A 15,844-nucleotide genomic window follows, 5' to 3' on the forward strand; every position below is an offset into this window, starting at 1 on the left:
ATATTTCATTTGCTTTATTTATAAATTTAATTGGCCTTATGTTGTATATAACCTTATCTTGGTGAGTTTTACTGCAAAAAATGGCGTTAAAGGATTTGGAGTAATTGTGAAACAAACAATAAGAAAATATTTTCCCCAAAAATGGCACGAATATGGAGCATTCTAAAACACAAGACCTAGGGAGACCCATACTTGATGGTATTGTTTCCAGTTATAATTATGTTGATGATTAGTTTTAAATGATTTTATTCAATTTTACAATTGCTTCTTTTACCAAAGTTTCTAACTTTTACATAGGAAAAGTGGTGTGCTACTGGAAGATTGTATATGAAACATATTTGTTCGAAAGAAGATGCATAGTTACTGTCAGTTTATATTGAATCTAACTTAAATCAATATTTGTTAACATATATAGGGACACTCTAAAAAAGAGATGTATTTTGGAAGGATATTCATTTTAATAATATTAATTCTTCCAGATTAAGAGAAATGAATACATGACCACCTATTAACACCTTTATTTGATATGTTCTGTCATCGTATAGAAATTGACAAGAACAGTCCTGTGGCAAGTGAAACTAATGGACAGACACAGCAATTAGGTCAATCATGAACTCTCTTCAATCCTCTGTTATAATCCAGAAGTGAAGTACAATGTGATACAATGCATGGCAAATTAACATATTTATTACAGTCATTCATATAGAGTACAGTACATTTACTTACACAACATATTAGTCCTGATCTGGTCCTACTTCCACAAGTAAACCATATTAAAAAAAGAAAACAATAGTAAAAAGAAGGCAACCAGAGATTAATAAAGTGATACAAAGTTTACAGCATTGACTGAGAACAAGAAGGTGAATTCTTAAAAACTAAAATGAACAAAAGAAACACAGATAAGAAAAGTTCCACTCCTCTAATAAATGTGAGGAATGTGGTTCAAGTTAGAGCCTCGTAGTTCATATAATGCCAAAATGACAATAGACTTTACTTCACAGTTACACCCAGTGTTTAATTATTAGCACCTCTTCTGGATGGAAGCCTACTTTGCAGGAAAGCAGCAACTGCCAAGCAGACTTTTGCTCACTGAGTGACTGCAGTCACTTTTGGTCACTGTCTTATTGACACCTAAAGTTGACGAAGGCCTTAAAGTGAAGCTGTAAAAGCAGATTTGAAAACTGCCACCAAGTTACTTGAATTATTTTCCTTATGTCAAGTGATTTTGTAGCAGTCTACACTGCTCTCCTGATCCTATTTTCTAATTATTTGATTGAATATTTGAAAACATGAAAAAAGAATACGTACCACAAGGGTTCATTACAAAAAGTCAAGGTGGTTTTCTTCAAAATTAAAACTGTGAATGAAGAAGCAGAAACTTTTATGCAGTGTCTTTCAATAGAGAACAAGGTGTTGTATGGTACAAAACAAAGCCACGATTGTGTGTTGCTCAAGTAGGTTATTGGATCTCACAATGAGTCAGAGGAACAGGTGATTGAGCAGTCCTATGGCTTAAAGTCCAACGCTGTAGCACTGCTATTAATTTCTTTACTTGGTTGTATCTTACTGTATTTAAATTAAGTGAGAAAAAGTACTGGTGTTCAGCAGCAAGGCCTTCTGTTTAGTCTGAAATAAAAAAAAAAATGGTGTTCATGATAAAGCTCAGAGTCCTCCATTGATGGAACAATGCTGCTCTTATTTCATTCATCATTTGACTATAGTATTGTAAAATGTGCATTTAAATAACTGTTTCATAGTAAATATCCATGTAGTGCTTCTTTCCTGTATTTATAATGAAAGGGTTGGTGGCAAGTAAAGCATAGAGCCCCCTCCCCCACCCCTGCCCCTTGGTATCTTCCACGCCCAGTCCCTGGGCGTCTCAATGGGGCCTCTGGTGGTTCAATCCCAGTGACTCGTGGTTCTAGGCATAACTACATGATGGCGTCTCCTTCAACTCATGGTAGCCCTGCCGGTTAGACAACTCTGCAGAGAAATAGACAGCGGTGTTATAAAGGGATGGAAAACTGCCATTAAACAAGCACCTGTACCGCATAGACATCATTTTCACAATTAGCTTTTACTTCTGAATTAATTCTCCTTGGCAAGAAGACATCTAGGGACTTCTTTTATCCATTCTTCACCAGGCTTACATTAAAAATTCACTTCCATTTGATGAACATTTGTTTTACTTTGTAATATGAGGTCTTGGTAAAAATAGAGCTTCTCACATATGCAGAACTATTCAGCATACAACAACAAGGAATATAATAAAGTATATAAGTAAATGCAGGGAAAACAAAGGATGAGGCACCCAGAGGATCTTCGATGGTGCTGTTGAGGCAATATGCTTAAAAATATGTTGGGTCTACAGGGCTTCACTTCTGTTAATTATAATGACCAAACTGCCTCTCCTGTAGTTTGAGATTTTAAAAGTTAATTTTCAACTTTTTGATGTGTAATTATTTTCTGCATATAGAAGGCAATGTTTTTGTACATCACATGTTCTTCCCGTCTCAGTGTTACTTCTACTGACACATCCCACAGCCATATGTGTTTTTGTAACTGGGGATTCTAAATTAGCCCTGTGGGTGTTTGCAGGAGTGTGCCCTGTGGTGAATTGGCATCCCCTTCAGGGTGTTGGATCCTGTCCTGCTAGGAAAAGCCCAGCTCTCTTCACGATGAATAGGTTAAGGAGGTTAGAAAGTAGATGGATATAGAATGACTTCCAGGCTTCATGAAGGACACATTTAATACAGTAACATGAGGCATAAAAACTATCTGAAGACAAATGGCAGCTTTGAAAATTTTGCCAGGTTAGTGGATCGATATTAGCATCCATATGCAAGTTACACCTGCAGAAAAAATGCAAACTAAACCAAACTCTTTCTTGAACCTAAAACTGAACATTTACCTAACTAAAATAGTCAAGTTCATGGGGAGGGAGAGCCTGTTAGCATCAGACACAAGGCAGAAATCAACCGTAGATGGGACAATAGTATCAAAAGTAATGTGACCTGAGATTACTCCAGAAAATGGGAAATGTGATTATTAATCTAAAGAATATACTTTCTACCATTCATAACCCCCAAACTAAAAATGTCTTAATCTAAATGTTTGTTATTGCATTTGTAATCAGCATTTAGATTTGCCTCCTACTGTAATTGAACTCTTTTTTCCCCCTTTATTTCTTAGGTTAGAAGGTCAGATATGAATGAAGATTGTCAGTTTCAGCTGTCCCATTGTAAGAGTGTCTACTGTGTTTCATTCCTCCCACACTTTTAATGAGAGACCCTTGTAGGCTTTTAATCGAACTGCTTACTTAATTAGGCTTTTCACTTCCCACATGTCTGTGGGTGGATACGTTTTTTCCCGGCTTTTGCAATACTACTCAGTTTCATTAACCTGTGTTCTACCCTATGGGGGCACAATATTCAGTTTCTTCTGACTCACTGATTAAATATGATCTCTTTGGGTGCTTGTATTTATTGCCTTGTGACTCTGTAATTAAAGATAGTTTTAACAGGTGCTGTATTCAGTGTCTACTGATTTTGTGATTAGTGATGGCCACTACTAGGCTCAATATTCTATGTCTTTTACTGAGTGATTAGTAACGGGTGTATTAATTATGTACAAACATGTCTACAAAGACAGTCAATTAATCAATAGGTTCTGTATTGTATCAGATTAGCAGGTGATAACTGAGATTTCCCATCAAAAATATAAGATGCGTGTGTGTCAGAAATGGTCTGTATCATTAGGAAGAATTGTTTATAAGAAGAACTAATAGAAAAACCCTCTTCAGACTGAGTGTTAAAGAAACAAAATGCAAATCTGTGTGCTAAAATGAAACTTGGAAAGACATCTTGATTTAAGTGAGAATCCTTAGGCTATTTTTAAACCCACCTACTGAGTTCAGAAACTGAGAAACAAGAAACCCAATTAAGAACGCTTTTAGTTAGGAGGCAGAATTAGCCTTTGAATAACAGTGAATTTGGAAGAAACCGCAGTCACAGAGGTTTGATGGAAATGGAATTTAATACACATGCCACAAACTAAGGGATACATTCTCAAGAGAATGTTGAATTTGAAAAGACTGGGCCAAACTTACCAAGTTTTATAAAGCATGGCTGGATGGGTACATAAGTTGAAGCTGTGGTATACAGTATAGTATGTTTCTGACAGCTCAATGAACTCACTAAAAGTTTTTCACTTTTATGCAATTTGTGATATTTATAGTATAGTAAATTTGATTGATTTATTAGGCTTCAACCCTGTGTGATCCTAACTGGATTATGAGACTTTGAAAATAGACATGTGGATGGAAAGATGGTTAATTACAAAGCAAGGTAATGGATGCGACAAAGCTGGGGTGTGAATTTCTTTTCACTGGAACTGGAGGAAAAATCATGAACTATTGTGCCAGCCAATATAATTGTCTATGCTGGAAAAATTGGCTGGATTAGGCTCTGGCCCCTTATGACTCTGAACTGACTCTGGGTTTGAATATGTATACATAGTGTGTATGTGCTGTATCTATGTGTGTACATATATTACTAGTATTTACCTAGACTATCGCTTTCTGGACACAGTGGCCTAATTATCTATAACATAATCTAAGTGAACACTTACAGTGCATTATCATACTTGAGTAATAACTATCAGCAAGTACTTTTTATCACTCCAAGGGGACTGCATCAAAATTCTTCATCATTGTGTGGTAGGATCAGTCCTTGACTGAAGCACTCCACGTGTCTCTTTATCGCCATTGATTTTATGTCAAGGACCTTTATAAGGAAAGAATGAGGGCACTATAATTGTTCATTTCATCAATTTTCTAGAAATGTAATATACTAAATTGACCACTCTGTTGAACTAATACTACATTAAATCAAATGGTTGTGCATCTGCATAATAAACTCTTTTTAATATAATAAATTAATTTTTATACTAATACAACCAGATCTCACCAGCACCCAATCGCTTGTACCTCACTAAAGATCCAGTCCAAAGTGCTGATTGTTCTGTTATGTTTGGGCTGGGTAGTCATCGACAACAAAATCGGAGCTAGTAATTCTAGTAGAATTTATGATGATCCTGAGGAAGAACTCCATCCCTCAGAGGCATTCTTGTGGTAGAAAAGAGAAAACCAATGACAGAAGATATGATTGATGAATGTTGCCATCTAACACAGGATTCTCTTAAGTATGGTCAAGAAAAAGGTCCACCTGTCCTGCCTATCAAAAGACCTAGGGTTCATTATGGTACTGAATTTCAATTTTCCCTGATGCCACAACTACTGTGCATTATTTGATAATTTTTTGCACATCCCAGATAATTAAAATGAAAATCCCAATTACTATGATGCGCTTGAAGATGTAAATGAATATGCATAGGCCCATACCAAGGGTTTCAGGAGGTGGCATCTCCTCAGGATTGATCTCTGCTTTCTTGTCTCTGTTTGACCCAGCCAGCACTCTCATGATATCCACCAATGTATAGCCCTTTTCCTCTGCTTCCTCTCTTGCTTCTTCCTCACGCTCTTCTCTTTCCTCTTTTTCCTCTTCATTCTCCAGTTTGTACCCCCGTGCCAAGGAGATTCCTTGAGAACCACTCACAGAGCACACAGCTCTAAGTCGCCCATAGGATCGTATCTGGGAGACATTAGCCCGCAGGAATAGTAAGATGACATTGAGGTCATTGAGGGGGCAACCAAGTTTCTGACCACCCATTAGACCAAGAGCTGGAAGGACCTCGTAGACTGATAGGAAACGCCGATCCCAGCAGAAGAGACGCAGGAGGCCAAATAGGATCAAGGGCACAAGAAGCAAATAGATAGCCCCATTGGTGACACTGATAATCTGGAAGACCAGCAGACCTGTCAGCTTGCACTGCACAAGCTCAGGTACCCAAGGCTCCTCCTGTAGCAGACCCGTTTTCACAAAGCAGCTAAATTCATCCTGCAGGAAGGCAGAGAGGTGGAAGTAGACAAGGTAGAGGCAGGCAGCTGAAATGAACAACAACAAAAGGAAGCTTCGGAGAAACAGCATGGAGACCAGAAAATAGGAACACTGTTTTAGCTGAAGGTAGCGCTCCAACAGTGGAAACTCAAAATAGCGTTCACGTTTTGCCCTGCAGGGGAACAAGAATGAAGACAATAATGGCATTATTGACATCACTGGAGGATAAACATTGACAAACAAATATCAGATTGTGTATCAAGATATAGTGATCAATACTAAGAATTCCAAGAATGTTAAGGTTTGGGCTGTTTTTGTCCCTAAAACTCACCTTTCCAATTCTGCTGCAAATGTTTTGGAATTATGACTGTTCTGCTGCAGTTCCAGAATGCTCTGAGCCATCCTTACTGAACGGTTGTATGATTTGTCAAGCTCATCCATGACAAAAAGTAGGTCTGCCCCAAGACATGGCATCACAAGGAAGCGCCAGAGCATGGCAGGCAAGTACATCATTACAGCCATGACTAGGAGTGAGTAGGGGAACATCTGAAGAACAAAAGGGATAGCAAGACAAGTGAATTTCTTAGCTACAGAGGAATAGAAGAGTAATTCATACAGAAAAGAAGAACGAGAATGTCTCCACTTGGGAAGTACAGAAATAGTGCAAAGAATTGGTAAATCTAAATCACTCATGTTTTTCTTTTCTTGTACGTCACCTACAGTACAACTACCTTCACTACAACTGTATATATTTTTAAAGTAACATCCAAGATGTAATATGAAGTAGTTTTATATTTATGACAGCTGCATTACATGTCCAGTCCTTTATAACTAGTCTCTGTATATTGAGGCTGATAACTCCATAAGACTGCACACCAGAACTCTGTTATGTACAAAGCTTTGAGAAAAAACATCTAGAAACTTCTAGAAAAAAAGTGTAAAAGTAGTCAGTCAAGGAACCAACCATCTGAAAGGAAATTTAAATTCAGGTGTTAATGTGAAGTGACATAATGTGGATGTTGGTTAGAAGAACATGACATAAGGACTTCACGGGAAAATGTGATACTGTTTTTGGAAAGACACTACAATGTGCAGAGGCATAAAAGATGGCTGAATGCCATTTCAAAACTCGATGAGGTCCTAAGCAGTTTACCTGCTTTGGGGTGAACTGCTGAAACACCATCCTCTCTATGTGAATTATTCACCCCCTACACATACACACACACACACACGCACACAAACACACTTCAGGCCGGCGGTCAATAAACTTAATTAGTTGAGGAAACAGCTATGAAACTGTCTATAAGTGAACAATAATAAGAAGGTAATCGAGTTGCAGCTACTAAGTCATACCTTGTGTACCCATAACGATCGTTCTTCAAAGTTGCCTTTGGTGTCAAATTCATGGTGCATTAGAGAGTCCCAGCAGTATGTGTCCACGTAAGCTGCCTGCTTTGCAGTGAAATTCTGTGGGGCAAAACAGCTGATCTGTGGACCTGTAAAGACAGAACCAAATAGAAAAAAGGAAATTAATACTTGTTTCAGGATATTTACACTCTGGTAACTAGTTCCTTTCCTTTGCATATTAGAAATTAGCTCTTAGACAACAGTGAATCCATCCTGTATTATTTAACCTGGGGATATAAAAGGACTAGAAATGAAATCATACAGCTTCTTTCATTATTTGAAACAAATAACTCTTTCATTTTTCAAACCCACTATTCCAGTATGGCAAATGGGAGAGGAACCTTATTAGGGCAACATCAAGCTCAACAAAGAAACCATGTCTATATAGAGTACCTGTCATTGACAGGAAGAAATAATAATCTAATCACGCATCCATTTTCTGAATCTTCTTATTCCAGAGCAAGGAGACACACATTATGTGGCAGCATTGGGTGCAAAGTAGGAAGTAACCCTGTACAGAGCACCAGTTAATCTCAGGACACCTTTAGATAAGCACAGTGCTGCCTTAATTTATTTTTTTTCACCATTTCAAAGCTTTCAAGATTAATTTAAAGTAGGAACACTGGGATTCTGGGAACGTTTTTCATCTTTTTCATATAAAATGCCAATTTGTTCTCATGGTTTATTGTTATGCAGACACTATTAATTAACAGAAATTCCCTCCAATGTTCTTGACTAAAATTTTATAAGTGAAGCAGAAATTTTACATTGGTTTCAATTTGCATTATATTTACAGTAAGTAGTACTTGATGACATGAAGCTAGGAAGAGATCATCTTTGCAGCCTTGGTCATTGATATTACTGCTTTAACAAAATTTGTACACATTCTCAAACATTTAAACTCACATTCACATACCTATCCTAGGTTAAAAGATACTGGTTATCAAAAGTAGATTATTTAGAAAAAATTAAATTGAAAATCACCGATTGAAATAATTGTAATAGTTCTGTAGAGGTGGCTATGCAACCTATTGAGTAAATTCTAACTTCTCACAAAACATTGTGGGCCCATTTGGGTAAATGCTATTCTAGGGTAGAAACATCAGTTAATCCACTGACTTTTCTGTGTGTTTGATTGATGTTACCCTGAAACATTATGCCATTCAGGCATGGATGTGTAACCAACATAGGTACCAAGTTAATTCCCAGACATTCTTCATTTAACCTCTGTCACATGTCCCGAAGATCACCTTCCGGGCTCATTTATGGTAAAAAGTACCACCAGAGACAAAAAAATGGTGCCATTGCTAATGGTATTATCTCTTTCTGGTCCCACAGCACCAAGGAGATGCCCTGTGAGGGCAACTGCTTACACCTTTTTCAGTTGGAGGACTATAAATTTGAGGTGCTCCAGGAAGGAGGCGTCTCATTTGGACTAAAGCTTATCCCAGAACGGAGCTTTACTCCAGACCTGACATACTGATTAAAAGGCATTGCTGCTCTGCATCTTTGTTTGTTTGTGCTACCGAGTGCCATTTTTGCTGCACTTGAATCCTTTAATAAATGCTGTGGTTTGGCTGGCACCCCAAAATTTACTTTGGATCCCGTGTCATACCTCACATGACCACCAACCAATGGCACACCCTCTCTATCATCCCAGGGGAGGTGTACCATTCTGAGATAGCTGCATGTGAGTAAAAGGTTTGAAATCAAAAGATTTATAGATCAGACAATAATTACACTTTTAAGTATTAGCACAAGGAAATTACCATTTTGACCAATGAGAAAACAAACCCACCAGTGCACATTCTTGTACCCTTTAGTGATAGCTAAAAGGCTCCATAATATCCTATACCTCTGTGTAAGGCAGACTGATGTTACCTTACCCTGCTATATCAGAGACAGCTATGTCGCCCATTTTGTAAAAGATATTGTAAAGCTGAAGTCCCAATTCATCCATTGACCCCCCTACATCACTGGTTGATGTCAGACCTCCACATAGTGTCATTAATACTCGTCCATGTAGCTCATTAAGACAAAGGCTTGAAAGAAGGAAAACACAAATTGGGCAACTGACTCTGTGTGTGTCCAAGACTGATACCACTATACCTCGCTGTGTCATTCAAAGAAAATTGTATAACTCATTAGATATAATTTAATACATGCTGCAAATCTACAAATACAGTAACTCACCTTGCACCGAGAAAGATGTTATTCTGCACCATAGTGTCACTTAGAGATATGGCTCGAGAAAATTAAAGATCAAAGCTAGGACACTCGCATTTCAAGCACTGACTCCCTTGTTGTATCCCAGACTGAAGTCACCCAACACCACTATGTCATTCAGAGATAACCACATGGTCTAGTGGAAAATTCTCATCTGAAACAATAGCCCTGGATGTCCATAACTGAGTTGCTTACACATTCATTTGTGTCTGTGAGTGGCTGTGTGGCCTATGGAGTTAAGGAAAAAAAAACAAAACAACTGATGGTAAGAAACTCTCAATTTAGCCACAGGCTGCCTGTGTGTGCCAGATGGAAGTCACCTCACATTACTGAGTCATTCAGAAACAGCCATGTGGCACATTCAGTAAAGGATATTCCAGGGGTTAAATCCCCAGTTTGAAATCTTACTACATCCCAGGGAACTTTAGAAGTGCCTATGAAACTGTGTCAATGAAAATTTTGAAAGCCTGTGGATACCTATTAAAATTCTAACTCTGTCAGTGATTCAGTATCATTAAACTAACTCACTTGACCACCATGTACTCTGCTCTGCTATAAAGGCTGCAGCCCATAAAAAGCTTGCTGGCAGACAGCACTGGTAGCAGAATAAACACACACCCTGCCTTAGCAGAAAGCTTTGCTCAAAGAGAGACCACGCAGGACTTGTAGGCTACTAACTTGAGATAATCTGTTATTATACCGTTATTTTTGCTTGTCCAACATTTAGAATTATAGAGGTTTACCCCAAAACAGTCATCATTTTTTACCACTTGGCACAAATTATTATAACACAGTCAATGCTAAAATGAGGATTTTATTCACATGTGGTTTACTCTTCATCTATAGTGATGATTCAGAAATGGAGCTTCAGTGAAGAGATTCCAGTTCCAAAAGGTGGTATATAATAGGTTGTTATCCTCTCTCCCAAATCTGCCCTCTTGGTGTTCCCTGAATATTAAATATGTACTGATACTTCCCATTGTCTTCTGGCTTCCAGATCTACAGTATTCTCAGTAAATCTTTTCCTCAAGTTTTCCTTGACCTCTCATTCCTTGGCCTCCTTCCACTTTTTCTGTATATCATCATAAGTTCATGTTATATGGCAAAATAGCAGGTACTATTACTTGTCCCCAACTGGAAGATACCTAAGTGAATCCTTTTGAGGAACTGATTGTCCTCGTATCTGATAAGTGCAAAGTTATTATGTACTGTATTAGCAACACACTCAGTGAGGCCAATTCTAGCTAAATGTTTAATAGCCAGAAACCGATGATGCCCAAGATCCTCCAATGAACTTACACCCTCATCACTTCCAGCGACTTTACATTCTTTGTATTCTTTGCAGGTGGTGTAGAAGGATGGCAACAGCATCTCTAATATTGGTATTTCATAAAACTTGTCACTGAGAATTGGGGGTAGGATTTACTTGTCATGAGTAGTATGTCATATATACTGTAACACTTTAGTCAAGGTAATCATAATCATGTAGCTAAATATTTCACAAATAAGTTAAGTACCTCTCTCCTCACCTTTCATATCTCTTTCTCTCTCTTTTTCCATTTTAACTCACCTCATAGCTAAAAGCTCATTCACTTTTTGTCATGAGAAACCTTTAAAACCTTTAGATTTATTTTGGTCAAACTTTCATTTCAACCTAGAGTATAAGTTTATTTTTATGGACTGCATATAGTACATTATAGATTTGACATGTTCATAGCAGTTTGATCCAATTATTTCAAGTGTGTTTGGTATTGTATCAATTTTATTAAATTAATCTAACAAAATTATTTTTACATACTGCATGAAAAAATTAGAACACTTTCTCTGAAGAAGTTGATGAAAATCAATTACACTCACCGGTGGAGATCTCTCTTGCAAAAGCCATAGACACAAGAAGCAAGGGCAGCCCCACTGACACAAACTTGATAACTCGGTCAATTGGTAGCTCCAGAACCAGAGACTTGAGTCGTGAGTCATTCCCACCCTCTGGGAGCAGCGCATCTGCCAGCATGTACTGGGCTGCAGAATTTGCGATGGACATCTTTGCACCTTAAATGGAAATGTAGAATCAGATAATTTAGTCGAAATGCCCCTGCAAATACACTAGAGAAAAACTATTCAGAAAAGAGAAATTTTGTTTGACTTAATTACATCAGCACACCAGTCTGTATAACTCAGATGAGACATTTATTAAATAAATGTGCTCTAAAAAAACAAAAATGTATATTAATGCTAATCTGAACCCTAATTTTAATCTTAATTATAATAGTAATCCTGTTATTAAATGTTGACCTAGCTGTGATCCTAACCCTTACCCCAGGTATAATCATAATCTTAAATTTACCTCTGATTCTAATCATTATCCTAAACCTAAATGGAGCTCTGTTTTGATGAAAACAATACAGCAGAATTATAGAACAAGATTAGGGACAAAAGAAGAGGCTCAGTCAGAAAGCAGAAAACAAGCGAAGGTGGAAGGAACTCTATGCTAAACAAATAACACCATCAAAATGCTAAATCAAAGACTGAGTCACTCTTTACCCTAAATGGCACTAATGTACAGTTAATCTAAGCAACACTATTGAAAAGCACCAATAGATTCTTTTAGAGATTGTGAGAATCTTTTAGAAATTTAGAGACTGTGAACCCAGCATTGTTGATAAAACAGCAGATGCCCAAAATTAATGATAAACATGGAAGAACAGGGAAATAACAGTAATATACAGCCATAAGTCTGGAAATGTCCATCCATTTTTGCAACGTACTTATCTAGGACAGGATTATAGGGAAGTAGACCCTATCCAATCAAGCATAGGGCACAAGGCAAGAACTATTCCTTGAAAGGATGTCAGTCCTAGGGCCAGTTTGACAATGCTAATTCACCTAACCAGCATGTTTGTGGACTGTGGGATGAAGCAAGAGTTCCCTGAGGAAACGCACACAGACAAGGTGAGAACATGTATACTTAATGCAGGGTACATCTGGGACATGAATCCCAATCTCCTAGTTGTGGTGCAACAGCATTACCATTGTGCCACCAAAACGAAAACATGAAAAGGAAATTGAAACTGAAATTAGCAACATCCGAAAGCTTAGAAAAAAATACACTGATTCATAGAAAATTATATGAAGTCAAACAACACATGACAATGTAGAAGAATCATAAGACCCAACTGTGATTATAACCTTAACAGTAACTGTGAATCTAACTGTAACCCATCTGTTAAGAGCAGGTGATACAGTATATCCAATATACAAATACCAGAAATACTTATTCCAGTATAGATTTCACAAAAATCATTTTATCTGTGTGCTAGAAATTAGTTGAAAACTTACAAACACATATAAAAAAATACAAAACATGCCTTTAAAAGAAAACAAGAAATGTGGTTTTCTGTCAGTATATTTATTTATTACAGCAAATGTCTTTTGTATATGAACTTGTATGTGAACTGTACAAATTAAGTGAGACAGTGTGATAGAACCTGATTGGTGAGCTGATGCAAACAGGAAGGTAGGACAGGAAGAAGATGCGTGTTGTGCTGTACTTGCTTGGCAGAAGTAGCGATGGTAGTATGAGTGTGAATGAATGAGTGAGTGAGTAAACGAGTGTGTGAAAAAAACCTGCACATTCATTGGTTCAAGAGAATATTAGAAGAGTGGTAATGAGCAACTCAAAAATAAGAGACACACTGGTGTACAAAATTAGTCAGTAGTATATTTATTATTTGTTAAAAAACATGCTTCCACCTAAAAAGTATAAGTACAAATACATTATAATGCTATCTACTGAAACCATAAGAATTTTTAATTATACGGTGCTGTGCATTTTTAGCTATGTTGCCCACTCCTACCTCCTATTCATCAGATGGTTACTGGATCTCAAAAATTATTTTTAGTTCCAGGGTTTGATTCCAGGTGCTCTCTTGTAACTGGCTCATAGAAAACACATATTCTGTTTTCAAGAACTACATCCATTCCCTTCACACAACCCAAGTTTGCTCCCTTTCTTTATCAGGAAGAAGTAGTGAAGTAGCTGAAGCATCATAAAAATACCGCACACCTCCACTGAGGTTTTGATTCAGTACAGTCATTTTTGCTGAACAAAACGTTACCCCATACGACTGGTCCTGATCTGTACGACCTTGTGAGAAGACAAATTTTGTTCAATAAATAGTAGCATAATAATATGACCACACAGTAGCAGTAAAATATGATCTAGATCTGTAGTGCAAATGCACCTAATGTTCCCTTTTAAGAGAGCATTATGTGATGGGATAGTGGGAGGAATTCCACATCAACAAAGATCATGGAGAACATGAAACTACACTCTGAAGGAATAACAGAAAGCATAAGTCATAATATCAACCTGCTATGCCTAGACCAATACAAACATACAATATCAGACACTATAATCATAAAAACAAATATCAATAGCTTCCATGTTAACATTAATATTCTAGTGAGTATCCTGAAACATCAGGATGTTCAAAGCTTTAGGAGTGCACATGTTAACATGTGACTGTTAAATCACTGTTTTCAGTCTCATAAACTAATTGTTATTGCACAGATGGCTTTTAATTTGAGTTAGGCTTCATGAGACATTTTCACATATGCTTGTTTATTCATACTGTTTCCTACAAAAAAAATAGGATAAGCAAATGCATACACTGGAACCCTCACTTTCCAATGTCAAAAACAATACCACTTTACATTCAAACATCTTCACATTCAAACGTCTTTGACAAATGCTGAGCTCAAGACGTTTAACAACTTTATCCTAAAACAGTCCACAGCTTCTCCTTGGGAATTCATAAACTCTCAAATGCCAATTGAGAGCTATAATCTTTCCCAGTGGACAAAACCTTCCACAAGATACCACAGGATGCTCAACAATATATTTCCATGTTCACAAAGAAAATAGAGACATGATTTGTAAATTTTTCATTTAAATTTGTAGTAAAATGTACTAATAGGGTTCAGAGAATTGTCATTGACCGCAAGTGGTTTCCAACTTTCCTTTCAAACAAGTCAAACAGATCTGATGAATATTAGTGTTACTTATCTGGGTTCTTCATGTCAAATAGATCCTTGCTAAATGCTGCCCAAAAAGCTGCCCAAAAAGAAATCCCATTTCACTAGAATTGTTAAATTCCTGTTGGTTTAGACCTCAGTACAACTAACAAATTCAAACGTTGTCACACTAGTAATGCATAGTTCCACCAGGAAAGCCTTGCAAGTTTTTGCCCACCAGATCACCAAGGGAGAAGTGATTAAATGAATAACATAATAACCTACTAAACCACCAATTGTAAGTACAATAGCTAACATAACATGTCCGAGTTTGACACAATTTAATATTTATCTGGTAGTCACTATAATTTAACACCTCACTTGCAATAGTGATGGAACAATAATTGTTCAGTTACAAGTCGAGTTGCATTTTAAAATATCAATTAATACAGTTTTTCATTATTACATCTATTATTAAGGGCAACATGGTGGCATGCAATCCCAACATGAAATCTTATATGCAAAGCCATTGTATGTGAAGAGTTGTTACATTCTCTCCATGTCTACTGATAATTCTTTGGTAAAACACATAAACAACTCATTTCACATAGCCATGCAGGCATGCTCACACACACATACACACACAAAGAGGAAAGAATTAGGATTGGTATGAAGGGTTAAGCTGAGATGCAAGTCTAAATATGCCAGGCATAGTGAAGTAAGTGGACAAAAATGACATTCCCAATCCGTATTACATTGAAAGTTTCCATGCACTCCACTGTCACCTCACAGGAACCAGACAGGTGAGGGATGCAGAATGAAAGCAAGGATGCAAAGGAGACTCACCTAAATATTTCTGAGGTGCAGCAGATGCACTGTAAATCAGTCTGTGAGAACTGAACTGGCATTGAGGACTTAAATACTCCAGGACAGCCCTGCTTAAATGATAGGTTGCACTAGGCTGGCCCTGGTGATAATTAGAAAGAGACCTGGCCTTCCAGAGCTGGGCTGGCACCTTGACAGGAACTAGGGGGCACACGGAAGCCATTAACCCAGGCACTGCAGCTGCCTGCGTTTTCTTACTACATACACCCTGTAACTTCAAACAGGGAGCAATGGGTGGGATGGGGGGAGTGGGGCAAAGGGATGGCTTTTTTCTACTCTGTAATTTAGGCTACTATTTATACCCTGTGGCTACAATCATGGAGAATTCAGACGGTAGAGCTTTGCTAGCACAAATG

The 15,844-nt window shown here is 37.5% G+C and overlaps 1 protein-coding gene across 1 annotated transcript; it reads right to left on the minus strand.

The window, feature by feature from the left end:
- Positions 1–667: 667 nt before the first annotated feature.
- Positions 668–15,523, minus strand: panx3 (pannexin 3). Its single transcript, XM_028810400.2, has 6 exons — positions 15,450–15,523; positions 11,448–11,639; positions 7,311–7,453; positions 6,289–6,503; positions 5,402–6,129; positions 668–1,983 (listed from the first exon to the last, which is right to left on the minus strand). Exons 2-6 carry the CDS (start codon positions 11,629–11,631, stop codon positions 1,922–1,924), a joined length of 1,332 nt encoding a protein of 443 aa, XP_028666233.1. The 5' UTR covers positions 11,632–11,639; positions 15,450–15,523; the 3' UTR covers positions 668–1,921.
- Positions 15,524–15,844: the final 321 nt, after the last annotated feature.

The sequence above is a fragment of the Erpetoichthys calabaricus genome, chromosome 9, assembly GCF_900747795.2.
Source record: "Erpetoichthys calabaricus chromosome 9, fErpCal1.3, whole genome shotgun sequence".
Classification (NCBI taxonomy): Eukaryota; Metazoa; Chordata; class Cladistia; order Polypteriformes; family Polypteridae; genus Erpetoichthys; species Erpetoichthys calabaricus.

Bases quoted from the DNA above. Each gene is read 5' to 3' on its own strand.
- panx3 (XM_028810400.2), bottom strand. From the start codon at position 11,631: ATGTCCATCGCAAATTCTGCAGCCCAGTACATGCTGGCAGATGCGCTG. The intron at 7,454-11,447 runs GTGAGTGTAATT...CTGTCTTTACAG, and splicing joins TGCAAGAGAGATCTCCACCG to GTCCACAGATCAGCTGTTTT. The intron at 6,130-6,288 runs GTGAGTTTTAGG...GTTCCCCTGCAG, and splicing joins TTTGCAGCAGAATTGGAAAG to GGCAAAACGTGAACGCTATT.